Raw genomic sequence first — 16435 nt, 5'->3', positions numbered from 1 at the left:
TAAGGAAGCCAGGCGTCCTCACAGTGAGGTGATGGCACCTGGAAAAACGCGCGGTGCCCAGACAGCATGGCCTGCATCCTGCGAAAGCCGCAAAGATGAGAGGCCGGTTCATCAAACACATTTTCAACTTGGGCCTGGGAGTGCTTCACATCTCCCCTCACCAGCCCCAAGACCTGGCAGAGTTACACAAGTTACCTGAGCCTCAAGCACCTGCAAAATGGGGAGATTCTCATGTACTTTATAATGAGCTCCTGTGAAAGTTGATAAAATAACATTCCTGGCATTGAAGAATGTGTATCAGTTTCCAGTATGCTCCAGACAGGCCTGCCTTGAACGCCAAGGTAAAGAAAGGAGGGTCCCAGGCCTCACATAACTAAATGACTAGAAGACTTCTGGCTCAGGGATCAAATACTTTTATCCTTAAGTTGGATGCTCAAGGCAAGTGTGGGGGGGCGGTTAACGATGGCCCCCAACAGTTCGCTCCCTCCTATACGCACATGTTGCCCCTCACTCAGTAGGGAGCACATGTCCCTTGCCGTTGAGTCCAGCTGAACCGGGACTCAGCCAGTAGAACGCCCTGGAAGCAGGGCTGGCTTGCCCCTGGTCTCTGCCTTCAGGCCAGGTAGCGTCTGCTTTTATGCCTTTGAGAGCCCTGAGTTGCCACTTGACCTGCTGGAGAACCTACCTGGAGGGACACAGGTAGAGGCCAGATAAAGAGAGATACCTGGCAGAGAACTCGGGATCCTACCAACAGCTCGAACCAAGGCCCCAGATACCTGACCCAGTCGAGGCCCCTGCCATCGGAGCAGCCTTGTGAGGCGTGAAGAGCCCAGCAGCGCACGGAGCAGAGGGGCTGTCCCCGCCGTGCCTGTCTGAGCCCGGAGAGCCGGGTGTGACACAGCAGTGGGTAACTGAAGAGCATCCGAGCCCATTATCCCAGGCTACTGCCTTTCCATAAATGTTGGAAGGGTCAAGTGCGTTTGCCTCACTGTTAGACGTACCCTATTCATTGGCGTCAACACCACCCTATTGCCGCTTTGCAGCAGAGGGCTTGCCGTATTTTCACTAAGTCATTGACTTTTTCAGACTGGGGTTAATAATGTCACTGGTTGCCATTTCTTCCTAAAACATGTCACCTGCTTTTAAACATCCAGACAAAGCAAAGCTAGACCTCTGCCCCACCCCCATGCTTTCTGCAGAAGCCACTGCTATGGAGTGGGGGGGGGGCCGGAGAGCACGACACCTGCCACCAGGATCACATTTAAACCAGGTCCACCAACTGGGAATCCTTCCAAAGGATTTAAATTCACTGAGCCCCCATGTCCACTGATTAAAATTGAGCCGACAGCATGCCCCTCACACCTGCTGTGAGGTAAACAAACAGTGGAAGGGTGGCACCAGCTGGGGCATGGTGCTCCTGCAAGGCCTTCCTCTCTGCTGCTGGTATCTACAGGGTGCACTCTCCAGGTCTCTCCAACTCCCTGGCGTCTGTCTCAGAACTTCGAAGCCTTACCCTCCCAGTCGGGAGCACTGTCTCAGACCCGCCTTGTTATGCTCCCCAGGGCTGTCACCCACGCAGGTCTGCACCCCACAGTGGGCTTCGGTCCTGCCAGGAGCCAGCCTGAGAGCTGCCCTTGGCTCCCCCCTTCCCGCTCCCTGTGCCCGTCCAGCTCTGGGCTGTGATTCTGTCTCTGAGGGGTCTCTCGACCTCTTCTCTTCACACTTTCCAGAAACACCCTGACTGAGCTTCTGCCATGTGTCTCCTAGACCGTAGATACAACTTTGACTGCTGTCCCCTGGCTCTCCCACAGACACCCCAGGCCATCCCTCCATCCCTTACACACACACCCCCCAGGCCATCCTTCCATCCCTTACACACACCCCCCCCAGGCAATCCCTCCATCCCTCACACACACACACCCCAGACAATCCCTCCATCCCTCACACACACACACCCCAGACAATCCCTCCATCCCTCACACACACACCCAGGCCATCCCTCCATCCCTTACACACACCCCCCCCAGGCAATCCCTCCATCCCTCACACACACACCCCAGGCCATCCCTCACACACCCCAGGCCATCCCCCACACACACCCACAGAGAGATTTGTCATACAGAAGCCTGGTAGTGTCATCTGCCACGCATTTGAGAGCAGTTGCTTGCTTCCCTGGAGATAAAACTCCACACCGCAGGCAGGGCTCCAGCCTCCCTCTGCCTGCACAGCTCGCACCGTTCCCCAGCCCCAGCCACCTTCAGCAGCTCCTGCCCACCTGCTTAAAGGTCACCACCTAAGAGGCGGCTTCCTTGACCTCCACCCCTCACCTAAGTTAGGTTTAATTAGGTCTCCCCCTAATTCCACCCCTCCCCTTATTGTCTCAGCACCCTGGGTTGCTCCCTTGATAGGGCTCGTGACAAGCTGTAATGGGATATTCATTAGTGAGCTTATTATTTCATCTCTCTGCACTGTCACACCTCCCGGTCCCCGCTGTAGACGCAGGCCCCACGGACTGTGTCCGCCTGTCAGCCAGGCATGGCCCGCGCAGAGCCCTGGGCCCGGAGGGCAGCCACCCTGGGCGGAGGCGGGCGAATGCGTGGGAGCGGGGCTTCAGGTCCCGCAGTCCCCAGCGCTGACCTCAGCACCCGGTCCTGCCTCAGGAAGCTCGAACCATTTCAGCTGCATTGGCTGCTGTTTTCAGAAGGTCACTACGCCCAGAGCAGTGATGGTCTGCATGGCCTTGGAAGGTGGGCAGGACCCACCCGAGGGTCTCAGAGGCATCGATGCCCCTGCAGACAGCACTGTGCAAGCGGCTCTACTCATGCAGGCGCTGAGGCAGAGGTGCAAAGGAAAACCGAGTCTCCAGCCAGAAGGAACTCAAGAGATCAGTCATGTAAGAAAAGACAACGTGTGTTCATCAACAGGTACCTGGGGGTGATCTTCATGGTACAGCCGAGGCAGCAGCCGGACCATGATGCACAGGGCCCCAGGGTGCATGATCACAGCATCACCTTCCTCCATCCTGCAGACGGGGGGAGACAGACATCAGCCTTGATCCCTCCAGTCTCTTCTGTTTTCACAGACCTTTTGGATCTCTCTAAGAGAGGCCGTGATAAGTGTCCTCAGTCTGCCACTGTTATCTATCTGACCTTGAACTAATTAATCTGAGCCTGGTTTTCCCAAACTCTACAATGGCACTAACACCACTACACTTTCCTCACAGTGTATAGAGTGATGTTTCTGTGCACTGGGCACAGAGCCTGGCACAGGGTTGGCACTCAACAGAGTGGGCTCGCTGGTCCTCTCCCGTTCTCTCCAGATATGCAGGAGATGATGAAGTTCTCATTTTATGTTAAACACACACACACACACACACACACACACACACACACACACACACACGGACTTCCAGACCTCTTCAGGGGTGTGAGCACACTCTACTCTGTTCTATCCACTGAATGCAACTAAAATCCCAGATAGAGTGTACGAGCAACCCCCTAGGAACTCTGCAAAGTGAATGGTAGTGGAGAAAAAGACCCAACCCAGAGCCTCATGCAGCTGGCAGTGAGTTCCGGGGCTCCCCTCCAGCATCCCCTGGTATGGGCTCGCGGGGAGCCTGACACCCAGGACACACAGAGATCCAAAAGGGGCCGCTATTCTGGTCTGAGGAGCAGGAAAGGAGGCTCCTCCAAGTCGCACACCATGGCAGAGAACCTGGGACACTTTTGCTGGGTTTCTCTATTCTTCCCCTCCCCAGCCACCAGGCAAACCTGCAGTGACAGCCTGGGCCTGGCAGGCATCCGAAACTCACGAGGAGGAGAGTCCTTTCCTCTGAATAGAGGAACCTTGGTCCCAAAAGCGTAGGCAAGATCCCAGTGTTTTTGTCTCCAATTCCTCCCCCTGCCTCGCCCCAAGGACAGGAGCAGTTGTGCAAAGTGTGTGGCAGGGCAGGGAAGCAAGGGGCAGGAAGGGGCCGAGTACCCGGAAAGTGTTGGGGAGACGACAAAGAGGAAAAGTCTTAAGAAAAGGGGACCATTCAGATCTGTACCGAACTCTGGGTTCAGTCCCAAGCTGCACATGTGCGATCTGGTCCTAACCACATTCTAAAGGCTTTGAGAACTGACCTTCAGGGCAGATCACAGCTCAAGACTGGCTCCCACCAGGGGCGAGTAGGGAGCAGATGAAAACAGCCTGCAGTCTTGGAAAATGGAGCTCACAGAAGCTGGGGAGGAACCTGTGGCCTGAACCCAACCGGGTCAGTTGCCTGGTAAAACACAATATCCACATTCCCCAGAAGATGTTAACAAGAGGCAGAGTCCATAACGCTCACAATGTCCAGGATACAATCTGAAACTACACAGCATAGAGTGAACCAGGGAAACCTCAATATTTCACCAGAAAAAGAGAATCAACAGGTGACAATTCTGAGGTGACGCAGATGTCGAATTATCGGACAAAAGCTTTAAAGCAGCTGTTATTAACCAAGCTCCAAGAAGTAAGGCTTAAGACTTTTGAAATGAATGGAAAACTAGAAAGTCTTGGTAAAGAGGAGAATCGATAAAAAAGAATCCAATAAAACTTGAAGAACTGAACGTTACAGTAATTGAAATTTTTAAATCTGACCAAATGACAGCAACAGGAGAGTGAGGTGAGAGAGGAAAGAGCCCATGAAATGGAAGACGGATCAGTAGAAATTGCCCACCCTGATAAAAATGAAGAAGCCTCAGGGTCATGTGTCATGATACGGAAGAATCTAACTAGCATTTCTGTTGTTGGAGCCCCAGAAAGAGAGGAAGGGGAGTGTGGTATAAAAATAAAAAATGTTCAGGAACCTTTTAGCCAGTATTTTTTCAAATTTGGTGAAATACATAACCTTAAAGATTCAAGAAACTTAGCCAAACCCAAACAAAATCAACAGCAAATTCCATGTCCAGGCGCATCATAATCAACTGTTGAGTCCTAAAGACAATGGGAACACCCTGAAAGCAGCCAGAGGAAAACCGCACGTTATTCATGGGGAAACAACATGAATGACTGGGGATTTTCTCATGACAAATCAGAAGGCAGGGGAACAGTGTTTTTAAAGTGCTGAAAAGAAATGCACAGAATTTCATATCCAGCAAAGATATCCTTCAGGAATGAAGGCAAAAATAAATATAGTCCCAGATGAAGGTAAACAAAGAGAATTTCTTGTCATCAAATTTTCTCCAAAAATAAAATACTAAAAGAGGTTTTTCAGATGAGAAGAAACTGGGTATTTCAGTAACGAAGAGAGAACAGAAATGGTAAGTGATTGAATAACTATAACAGACTAGTTTGGGGAAAGGGGGACATCTGTAATACTTTCAACAATAAAGATAAATTCAAAAAATAAAAATAAAATAAAATACATCACATAAATAAATTGAAAAACAAAAATCACATGATCATATCAATAAACACAGAAAAAGCATTCAACAAAATCCAACACCCACTTTTGATAAAAACTCTCAGTAAAGTGGGAAAAGAGGGATCAGACCTCTACAACAACCACAACAAAATTAGACTATCTTATCTCTTAAGCTCTTAGAGCGTGTAATGGTTGAAAGCCAACTGTATAGATAGAATGTATAGGACACTGCGACAGAGGCTGGGGGGAACAAAGAGGCCCGCAGGGAGGGGGCCCTCTGTGTCTCCCGCGGAGAAGCGGACCGCGGACCCGAGCAGGCTGTGAAAGTTAAGCGTGCACACCATGGCCCTTAGAGCAAGCACTGAAGAAGCTCAACAGGGAGACAGAAAACTTCAGTAGGCAAATCCAAACGGAATAACAAAATATACTTAAATAATCCACCAGGAGGCAGGGAAAGAAAGACCAGGGACTGAAGATGAGGGAACAAAGAGGAAACAAGTAAGCTGGTAGACCTAAGCCAAGCTCGCCCAGATTTACAGGGACAGAAGCTGTCCACATGCACCAGTGACCACGCGTGTCCTCAGAGTGGAGACAGCGGACGACCAAATCAAATGCCGTCTGCAAGGAGCCCACTCTAAGTATCATAACATAGAGAGTTAAAGTGAAAGGACAGAAAAACCAGGCCATGCTAACACTAATCCAAAGAAGGCTGGCGTGGCCCTGTTACTTCCAGAGAAAGAGAGCTTCAGAGCAAAGGATGCTGCCAGGAACAAGCAGAGCACGTTGCGTAATGATTAAAGGAGGCATAACAGCCAGAATATGTAGGCACTTCACAAAAGAACATCAAAATTCATAAAGAAACCAATAGAAGCGAAAGGACAAATGGACAAATCCTCAATTATATATAATTCAACACTTTTTTCTCAGTAGTTGATAGAAAAAGCAGAGAGAAAATCATCAGAGACATAGAACTGAACACCACCAACCAGCTGATGTCACTGGTATTTTAGGACACTCCACCAAACAGCTGCAGAATATATAGTCTTCTGAGTTTTCATGGAACATCTGTCAAAATCGAATGGACTCTGGACTCAATTGAATTGAACAGATCTTAAAACATTTCAAATAAATAAAATCCAAAACTGTGTTATCTGATTATAACAGAATTAAAGTCAAAGTAAATAATAGAAAGAAAACTGAAAAGTCTCCAGGTACTTGGGAATTAAACAACATACTTCTTTTTTCACTGTGGTATAACACACATAATATAAAACTTACTATCGCAACCGTTTTAACTGTGCAGTTCAGTGGTATTAAGTAAACACATATTGTAAACAATATATTTTAAATAGTCTATAGGTCAAAGAGAAAGCTGCAATTTTTTTTTAATATTTTGAACTTAAATAAAAATTACATATACCATAGAAAAATGTGTGAGGTACTACTAAAGCAGTGTTAGGAGAAAATTTATAGATTGAAATGCTTGCATTACAAAAGAATAAAGGTTTCCAATGAGAAATCCAGTTTCCTCCATAAGATGCTATTTTAAAATCAATTAATTAATGAATAGACCCAGAGCAAGCAGAAAAGTATAATAATAAATATAGAAAATATCAATGAAGTTAAAATCTGAAAAACAATAGAGAAAATAAATGACAGAAAAATTTAGTTCTTTGGAAATATTTTAAAAATTGAAAAACTACTAGCTAAACTAAAAAAGAAAAAGACACTATTAATATCAGGAATGGAAGAGAGAATATTACTACACACCCCACAGACATGATGAGAAAATACTACAAACAACTCTGGGCACATACATCTGACAACTTAGATGAAGTGGACCAATTCCTTCGAAGCCACAAATTACCTAAAGTGAAGCAAGAAAAAATAACCAGAATAGTTTATACCTATTACAAAAACGGAATATGTTGTTTAAAACCCTCACACACACACAAAACCTCCAGGCCCCGATGTTTCCACGGGTGAATTCTACCATACATCTAAAAGATGACTAGCACCAATTCTATACAACCTCTTTCAAAAAACACACACTTCCCAATGCACCCTGTGAAGCCAAAATTACCCTGACACCAAAAGCAGACACAGCCAGTATGAGAAAACTACTTGCCAGCATCTCCTACAAACACAGATACAAAAATCCTCAACACACTAGTAGGAAATCAAATATAACTATATATAAAATAAATGAGGCACTGCGACCACTTAGGCTCAACCCACAAATGAAGGCTGGTTCACTATTCAAAAATCAGTCAATGTAATTCATCATGTTAATAAACTGGAGAAGAAGAAAAAACACCTGACAATATGCAGAAAAAACATTTGAAAAATTCAACATCCGTTCATGATAAACACTCTCAGTAAACCAGAAATAGAAAGAATTCTCCATAACCTGATCATGGGGACCTACACAAAATATAGCTGATAGAATATTCGATAGCAAAATACTGAAGACTTTCTCCTCAAAATTAAGACCAAGGAATGGATGTCCACTCTCACCATTTCTACCCAACATCATGCTGGACCAACAGATTGGAAAAGAAGAAGTTCACAGACTACAAGATTGTCTACATAGAAAATCTCTAGCAATCTCTGAAAAAAAAACTCCTAGAACTAATAAGTGAAGTTAGCAAAGTGTCAGGATGCAGTTTCATATAAAAATTAATGATATTCCTATATAATAGAAATAAACAATTTGAAAACAAAACTTTTCAAATAAACAAAACAAAACAAAAAATACCATTTAAAATAGTGCTCCCAAAAAAGAATAAATACTTAGGTATAATTCTAAGAAAAAATGTGCATGCTCTGTATGCTGAATACTACAGACCTTGATTTAAAAAAAAAAAAAAATTACAGCCCTGACCAGGTGGCTCAGTTGGTTGAAATGTCGTCTTGTACGTCGAAAAGGTTGTGCATTCAGTTCTCAGTTGGGGCATATATGGGCGGCAACCAATCTCTCTCTCCCTTTTTCTCTCCCTCTCCCTGAAAAATCAACAAAAATATATTCTTGGGTGAGGGTTAAAAAATATAATTTTTTATTAAATTACAGAACAACATAGTATGTTTGTGGATTAGGATATTCAATACAGCTAAAGTTTCAATTCTGTCCTAATTGATCTATAGATTTAATGTAATTCCAAAATCCGAGCAAAATTTTTTGTAGATACAGGCAAGCTGATCATTAAAATTATATCTAATGGAACAGCCAAAGGCAAAGAAACTAAAGCAATTTTGAAAAAGAAGAATAAATGTGGGTGACTCACACCAGCTAGATTTATGACTTATTTTAAAGCTACAGAGAGGAAGACAGTATCAGTGAAGGGCTAGTAAAAGACAGAACAAAACAAAAATAGCTCTTTACTGTTTGTTTACAAGAGAAACACCTAAAACATAAGGACACCGAAAGCTTAAAACCAGAGAATAAAAACGTCCAGGCCTGTGCTAACCAAAAGAAAGCTGGCGTAGCCCTATATTATTAGACATAATTGTTATGGCAAAACATACCACTGGAGATAGAGGTCACTATATAATGATAAAATTTTTTATTCCTCCAGGTGATGTAAAAATTATAAATATGTGTGATTCTAATAGTCTCAGGTACATGTAAGACAGAAATTAACAGAAATTGACAAATCTACCATTATAATGGAAGATAATTAACATATGTTAGTAACTGATATGCCAAGCAGATTAAGAAATCTTAAAATTTGAACAAGACAATTGATAAATTTGATCTAAAAGACATAAATAGAACAATGAACTTAACAACTAGAAAATATGCATTTGTTTATGCACACACAAAACACTTATGAAAATTTACCACATTCGGCATCAAGACAAACTCAACTAATTTCAAAAGACTAGTGTCATAAACCCACCTTCTCTCATGATGATAAAATTAAAGGTCAATAATGAAAAGATGACCAAAAATACTATGTAACTTTGGAAATTTGCCCTTTAAACTAGGCTCAAGGATAAAATTATAAGTCATAGGGAAATTAGGAAATATTTAGTACTAAATTATATTGAGATATAATATAAACCTTGTGAGATAAATTTCCTTTGTGTGGGAAATTTATATTTTTAAAAAGGACTGAAAATTAATGTCCTAATCAGTTAAATTAAGAAGAAGAATACTAGGATAAATAAACTCAAAGAAAGTAGATGGAAATAATAAGGACCGAAAAGGACACAGGCAATGTATGCGTGAGTGACAGAAAATGCTGCAAGTTAGCCCATAGGTCACACTGCTAAATAACCCTCTGCCAAGAATGCTGGGTGCTGGGGGCAGGAGAAGACACCAATCTTAATGTGAGGGATAAAAGTAAATAGGATGTTATAAATAGCCTCATGTCAATAAATTAAAACTTAGAAGAAATGGGAAAATAAACTTGAAAAGTAACTTACTAAGAATGATTCAAGAATAAATAGAAACTTACTTTCACAAGAATAAATCTTACAAGAAAACCCCAGGCCCATGAGGTTTCACTGCCAAGTTCTACGGCAGCCCATGGGGGAGAGGGCGCGCCCAGCTCACGCTGTGGGCCAGCGCAAGCCTGGGAGTCAGGAGGGAGTGGGAAAAGCCAAAGCTCTCAGAAACAAAAATGCTTTTTAAAAATCAGCAAATCAAATCCAACAATAATTATATCATGAGCAGAAATGCGATATTAGGAGACCAATTAATTTACCAGATTAACCAATCAAACAAAAACAAAGTGGTTGAACATTTGACATCCATCCCCCTCACTATCAACCGCCAGCATTAACATCTGGCCAACGGGAGCTTTCTTTGGATAAAAATGTGTAACGTCTTTCCAAAAAGTGCCCTGTGATGTTAGGGCAAGAGGACATGGAGAAGCGGTGGGCAGGATGCTTATTACAGTGTTAATCTGTGTTTTGTGGAGGAATGAAGAGCAATACTAACTGCTGGTGTTTTGTTCCTGGTTTTCCCCCTACAGCTCCAAGGGACACGGTGAGGGGTTCCTTGCCCTCCCTTGCTCTAGTGGGATCCTGTGTTTCAGGAATGAGAGTAAAATGTGGTTCCGGGAAGCATGCACTCATCGAGATTGGCCTACAGTGAGAGGAGCGATTGTCCTTGCTCAGGAAAGTGGAAACAGTGAGTAGGAACAGGAAGAGGCCCATCACTGGGAAGGATTCTGTGCTTTGTGTCCTGTAAGTCAAAGGACCTCCCCATCCCCTGGCAGTGCCCCTGAGGGGCATATAAGACAAGGCAAAGGCTGCTGGCACACAAGGAAGGCCAGGCATAGGCAGGCATCAAAGCTCCCAGGAGCAGCAAAGATGCCAAGGAGAAAGTGAGCCAATCTCTGGAGTTCTGCACCATTTCTAAGATTGGTAAACTTCCCTGGTTTTGTGGGGCCCAACAGCATCCCACAATCCTGTATTGACTCAGATTGCTGTTCTGTTAGCTCCATGATGGGGGAGCTTGGAGTCAGCGTTAACTTGACTTAAAAAAAAGAAAGTCATGTGACATTTCTGCACACCCAGCTTGTAGCCTCGGCTTTCTACTCACTCCACGTGCAGGATGTTTGGGTGGGAAAAGGGAGACAGAGACACTGACCATCCATTACAGAAGCAGGCAGCAAAGCTCTACCTACCTCTCCTCCAGGTCTGGCCACTGCTCGAAGTTGCCTTGGGGGTCCCTGCTAGCTTCCCCTTTCTGGGCTCCGGCAGCTGCTTCCTGCACAGCCCTCGGCGATGCCCTCAGGTCCCTGAGCAGGTGGAGGGTGCCGCTGGCCATGCTGTCCAGGAAGCTGAGGATCTGCAGGCAGCTCTGTATCTTGGGCGGGAACAGGCAGGCAGAGGAAAAGGCCACGCTCAGTAAGTCAGCAAACAGCCTGGCCTTCGTGCTGTCCTGGGAGTGCTGGGGGGCTCCTTCCTCCTCCGGGGCCCCAAAACAGCCCAGCAGGCAGAGGTCCTCGGCCAGCTTCTCGAAGAGCCCGTTCCTCCTGAAGAAGTCAATGTTTACGGGGTCCAGGTGCAGCGCTGCAGACATGGCACAGAGGGTGTGCAGGACCAGGTCCAGGGTCTCGCTGCGGGACACTGTGCCCCACGTCTGCAGGGGGGGCTCCTGGAGGGAGCCCTCCAGGTCAGAAAGCAGGGACAGCAGCCCATTGAACCCACTGGAGACTCTGAAAGCAGCTCGGCCTTTGGGCGTCTCCAGGATCCGGAGTAGAGACTAAAACACCAAAGAGACACGGAGTCAAGTCTAGGAGGCAGACCCTAACACGGAGCTCCCCCACGTCCCGCCAAGCCCAGGGGCACTCTTCCACACTCAGCAGCATGGGAGCAGCCAGCTACCCGCAGGAAATTCTGAACTATCGGGAGGTCAGAGCTGTTCCTCTCGTTTTGGTTTCCGGTTGCCCCTCAGAGCCTTCTTTCAAAGGCTGCTTTGAAAGCACATGCTCATTTACAGGGCTGACCTACAGCCTGTGCCTTGAGGTCCCAGCATCTCCCTCCAGAGAGCTTTCCCTGCCCCCACCCCCACCCTAGCTCATACTTCTCCCAGGCCTGTGCTCACACAGCCCCTCTAACTCCCTGATCAAAGCTCTCCTCACACTGTATGGAGGTTACTTGGAAACTGTGTCAGTCTGTCCCCCCGACAGAGCACCACGCAACCAGGCTTGCTCGCTGCTGGGGAACACAGCACACCCTTAACAAATAGTCACGAAACAAATGAAATGAACCACCCCTTCCATCGCAAAGGGAACTCACAGTGAAATCTATATAACGCAGCATTATTATTATGGGTACGACTATTAAATGCAGAATGATAGAAAATGAATCTAATTAAAATCTTGTGAGCATATGAAGGAAGCAAGGGTAGGGAAGAGAAGCCATCAGTGGAAGGAACCCATCGGTGAAGCATGCAGAAAAGACCATGTTGAAGTTCAGCTACTGTAATACACACAGTAGGCTCCACCTTCTCCAGATTGCTGAGGTTTCTACTGGACAGCCAAACTTTCAATTCCCTCTAAAATCAAACATTTACTGAGCACTTACAATGTGCCATTCATTGAGCCCAGTGCATGGTATACACCAGATATTTAATAAACGCTTTGGAAGGACTGCATCTAAGATGTTCCCATTCTGTGCTGAAGCTTCACACCTAAAGTGAAGAATGTGTGGATGGTTTTAGATAAATATTAAAAGCCTCTAGTTTTTTATATTTAGTTATTTACTCTTCTCAAAAATCGAGGGGGACTCCATCTAAGACCCCAGCATCTTATGCATGTTTCCCAGAGAGTGGCCAGTAGTATGAGTTAGTTAGCAGGCTCTGGAGAGAGATTTTAATTGCTTTGTCCTTTCAGATATTTACTATTCTAGTGACACAAGGAAGACAGGTGTCTGGGTAGCACAATTTAGAGTCAGTTCCAGGATTCCTAAAACATGGTTCAAGGAGGGACGATGCTGTCTCTGAAATGCATAGTTTAGGATGTCAATCAATAGCATAATACTGAAAGTTAACAAAGAGAAAACTTGTAGGTCACGTTTTTAAAAAGGAGGGAAGAAACTAGACGAAAACTCTCATATAGAGAAAGTCAAATAGAAACTCAGTAAAGTTACTGGTAACTATGAACTATGTAGTCATACACTTTAGGGGGATAAAGGTAATTTTCCAGGGCTATCCCTAAAATGCTGGTAATCCTAACCTAGCAGTAGTATTTACCTGAAGTAATATAATGTGTGCCCCTAACAAGCAAATTTTGTTATCTAATATTATATTCTCTACAAGAAACCTGAGCTGCTTGGTGGGAGGTCAATCCCATGATTGGGTAGGTGGACACAGAATAGGCCAGGATTAAGTGGATGCACATAGGTGAGGACTCTCAAAGATGACAAGATACAATGACCAAAGGGCTGCTGGAAGGGGTCCCACTGCCCCATCACTGACATTTAGAGAAATTAAAAAACAAAACAAGACAAAGATTATAATAACTAGGAAAATCTATGAATGGACAAAGTCCACAGTTATGTTCAAAGTGGACAAGTAATAAGATAGAGTGAAGTAGAAAAATCCATCTTAACCAATACGAGTCAACTGATTTTTTTCCTGGTTACAAAAAAGGAAAATGCATGACTTCTGGTGGTTAGATCAATGATTATCTACCAGGGCTCAGGGGGACAAGTGCAGAGAAATTGACTTGTCATTTTGTTCTTTGAAAGAAACTCAGCATCCGGGCCATCCACTAAGGAGAGATGAAATCGGAGACGAGGAATGGGCTTCAGGAAATGGGCTTTCTGGTCTGCCAGGAAGATGGAGGCAAAAAGTATTAAAAACTAGGCAATAACCACAGCTTTCTCCTCCAGGGTGAGGATGAGCCTAACTATTTCTTTAGTGGTAATCGGCCTGTTCAGATTTTCTATTTCTTCTTGATTCAGTCTTGGAAGATGGTATGTTGCTGGGAACTTACCCATTTCTTCCACAGTGTCCAATTTGTTGGCATATATTGTTCACAATATTTTCACATAATCCTTTGTATTTCTGTGGTGCCAGGTGTTGTTTCTCTTTCATTTCTGAGTTAATTTATTTGGGTCTTCCCTCTCTTTTATTCTTGATGAGCCTGGTTAAAGATTTATCAATTTTGTTTATCTTTTCAAAGAACCAGCTCTTGGTTTCATTGATCTTTTGTACTGTTTGTTCTTTTAAGACTCTGTCATTTATTTCTGCCTGATCTTTATTATTTCCTTCCTTCTACTCACTTTGGACTTTGTTTTTCTCTTTCTAACTCCTTTAGGTGTAAGATTGGATTGTTTATTTGATATTATAAACAACTATATGCCAATAAATTGGACAATCTGAAAGAAATGGATAAATTTCTAAAAACATACAATCTTCCAAAACTCAGTCAAGAAGGAAGAGAAAATCTAAAAACAGAACAATTACAACCAATGAAACTGAAACATTAATTAAAATACATCCATCAAACAAAAGTCCAGGACCGGAGGGAGAAACAAGCTGGCGCCGTAGGTAAGAGCTACACCCGCCGCCTCCGCAGCCACATCAAAATTACAACTAAAATACAGAACCACCGTCACTCAGAGCCTCCTGAGACCTGGCTGAACAGAAGCCCCACAACCAGGGACCTGAAGCAGCACCGAGACGGTAGGAGGGGCGGAGACGCGGGAGGGTCGGGGCTGAATCGCAGAGACTGGCCCGGGCCCACACCCGGCGCCGTGTTTAAACCCTGAAGGGAATCTCGGCAGTGGAGGTTTCCCGGAGGAGGGAGGGGTCCCAGCCCCACAGCAGGCCCCCAGCCCAGGGCTCCAGGGCCAGGAAGAGACGTCCCACAACTCCGGGCTGTGACACCAGCGGGGACTGTGGCTGAGGGTCGCGGAGGCCGCGGGAGCCCCAGCAGCTCCTCTTAAAGGGCCCGGCACCGACTCACTCGGACGCTCCCTCTGAGCCCAGCGCCGGGAGCAGCCTGAAAGGACCTGGGACACTCGGGGAGGAACTAACTTGCCTGAGATCCAGGCAAGAGGCGGAGGGCGGCTTCCTCCCAGGCAGAAGGGCTGGCGGAGGCCATGGCTCCTGTGGCGAGTCCTCCCCGCACAGCCGGCAGGCAGGCGCCATGTTTGAATCGCCAGCACCTGACTCACCCTTGGCCCCGCCCCGTGATTCCCGGAGGCCCCGCCCCTCCCCACCTGCAGCTCATCCAGGCCATTTCCAGGGGCTTTTCTGTGCAAGTGGCCTCTCGAGCCTCATGCTTAGGACTTTCCTAAAATCTCTCAAACAAGCAGCAGCTGCCCCATACGGCTTGATAAGTGGCCCCAGGCCTGGCACTACGGCAGCTGCATTGGTTCATAGCTGGGCCTCTCCTGGGCACCTCCAAGCCCAGCACAAGCAGCAGCCAACTATGGTTTGCTGTGTGGCTCATGCTGGGTGGCCCCGGGCAAGGCACTGGCAGAGGCTGAGTTTGCACCTCCCAGGAGGCTCCAGAGACAGTGCATCTGGTGGTCAGACTCGACCACGTTGGATTACAACCCTACCACATCCACAACTGACACTTGGTGTTCACCAAGTGCGCACTTGGGGCGCACTTGGTGAACACCAAAGCTCCACTGAAGTAAATCCTGCTCCATAGGGGTGTCTCCAGCACAGCAGCTCTCTGGCTGTAGTTGCAGCAGATCCTCACAGTCAAATGGCCTGGGGTCAATTCCTCCCAGTGACATGAACAGCAACCAAGGCTCAACTACATCAGGACAGTGCACACAGCCCACACAGGGGAGCACCTAGAAGGCCCAGCTCAGGTGACTGGGGAGCCTGAGCCACTGGACCCTACAGGACACCTACTACACAAAGCCACTCTACGAATTCCAGAAGACATAGCAGCTCTACCTAATACATAGAAATAAACACCTGGGAGGAGCCAAAATGCGGAGGCAAAGAAACATGTCACAAAGGAAAGAACAGAAGAAATGTCCAGAAAAGGAACTAAATAAAATAGACCCAAACAAGCTACTAGATACAGAGTTCAGAATTTTGGTTGTAAATTCAAGGATCTTAGTAAGACTATTACAAAAACAAGTGAGACCATTGATGACCTAACAAAATATCTAACAGAAATGAAGGCTACATGAACTGAAATGAAGGATAACTTACAAGGAATCAACAGTAGAGTAGAGGATGCTGAGAATCAAATCAGCAATTTGGAACATGAGGAAACAAAAAACACCCAACCAGAAGAGCAAAAAGAAAAAAGAATCCACAAATAGTATAAGGAGCCTCTGGGACATCAAGAGACCCAACATTCATATTATTGGGGTGCCAGAAGGAGAGGAAAGACAGCAAGAAATTGAAAACCTATTTGAAAAAATAATGACAGAAAACTTCCCCTACCTGGGGAAAGAAATAGACTTACAAGTCCAGGAAGCACAGAGGGTCCCAAACAAGAGGAACCCAAAGAGGCCCACAGCAAGACACATCATAATTAAAATGCCAAAAGTTAAGGACAAAGCGAGAATCTTAAAAGCAGCAAGAGAAAAGCAGTTATTTACCTTCATGGG

At 45.7% G+C, this 16435-nt stretch overlaps 1 protein-coding gene across 1 annotated transcript in view; it reads right to left on the bottom strand.

The window, feature by feature from the left end:
- WDFY4 (WDFY family member 4) overlaps positions 1-16435 on the bottom strand; it is a 252408-nt gene that overhangs the window by 189536 nt on the left and 46437 nt on the right. Inside the window, exons 12-13 of the mRNA XM_081157692.1 lie at positions 11026-11606; positions 2929-3022 (exon numbers count right to left, since the gene is read on the bottom strand). Of these exons, the coding sequence (XP_081013818.1) occupies positions 2929-3022; positions 11026-11606 (675 nt within the window). The remainder of the gene's footprint in view (positions 1-2928; positions 3023-11025; positions 11607-16435) is intronic.

This window comes from Miniopterus schreibersii (genome assembly GCF_964146895.1).
Source record: "Miniopterus schreibersii genome assembly, chromosome: 14".
NCBI lineage: Eukaryota > Metazoa > Chordata > Mammalia > Chiroptera > Miniopteridae > Miniopterus > Miniopterus schreibersii.
Note: the sequence above shows the minus strand (reverse complement) of the source record. Positions and strands in the feature narration are given on the sequence as shown.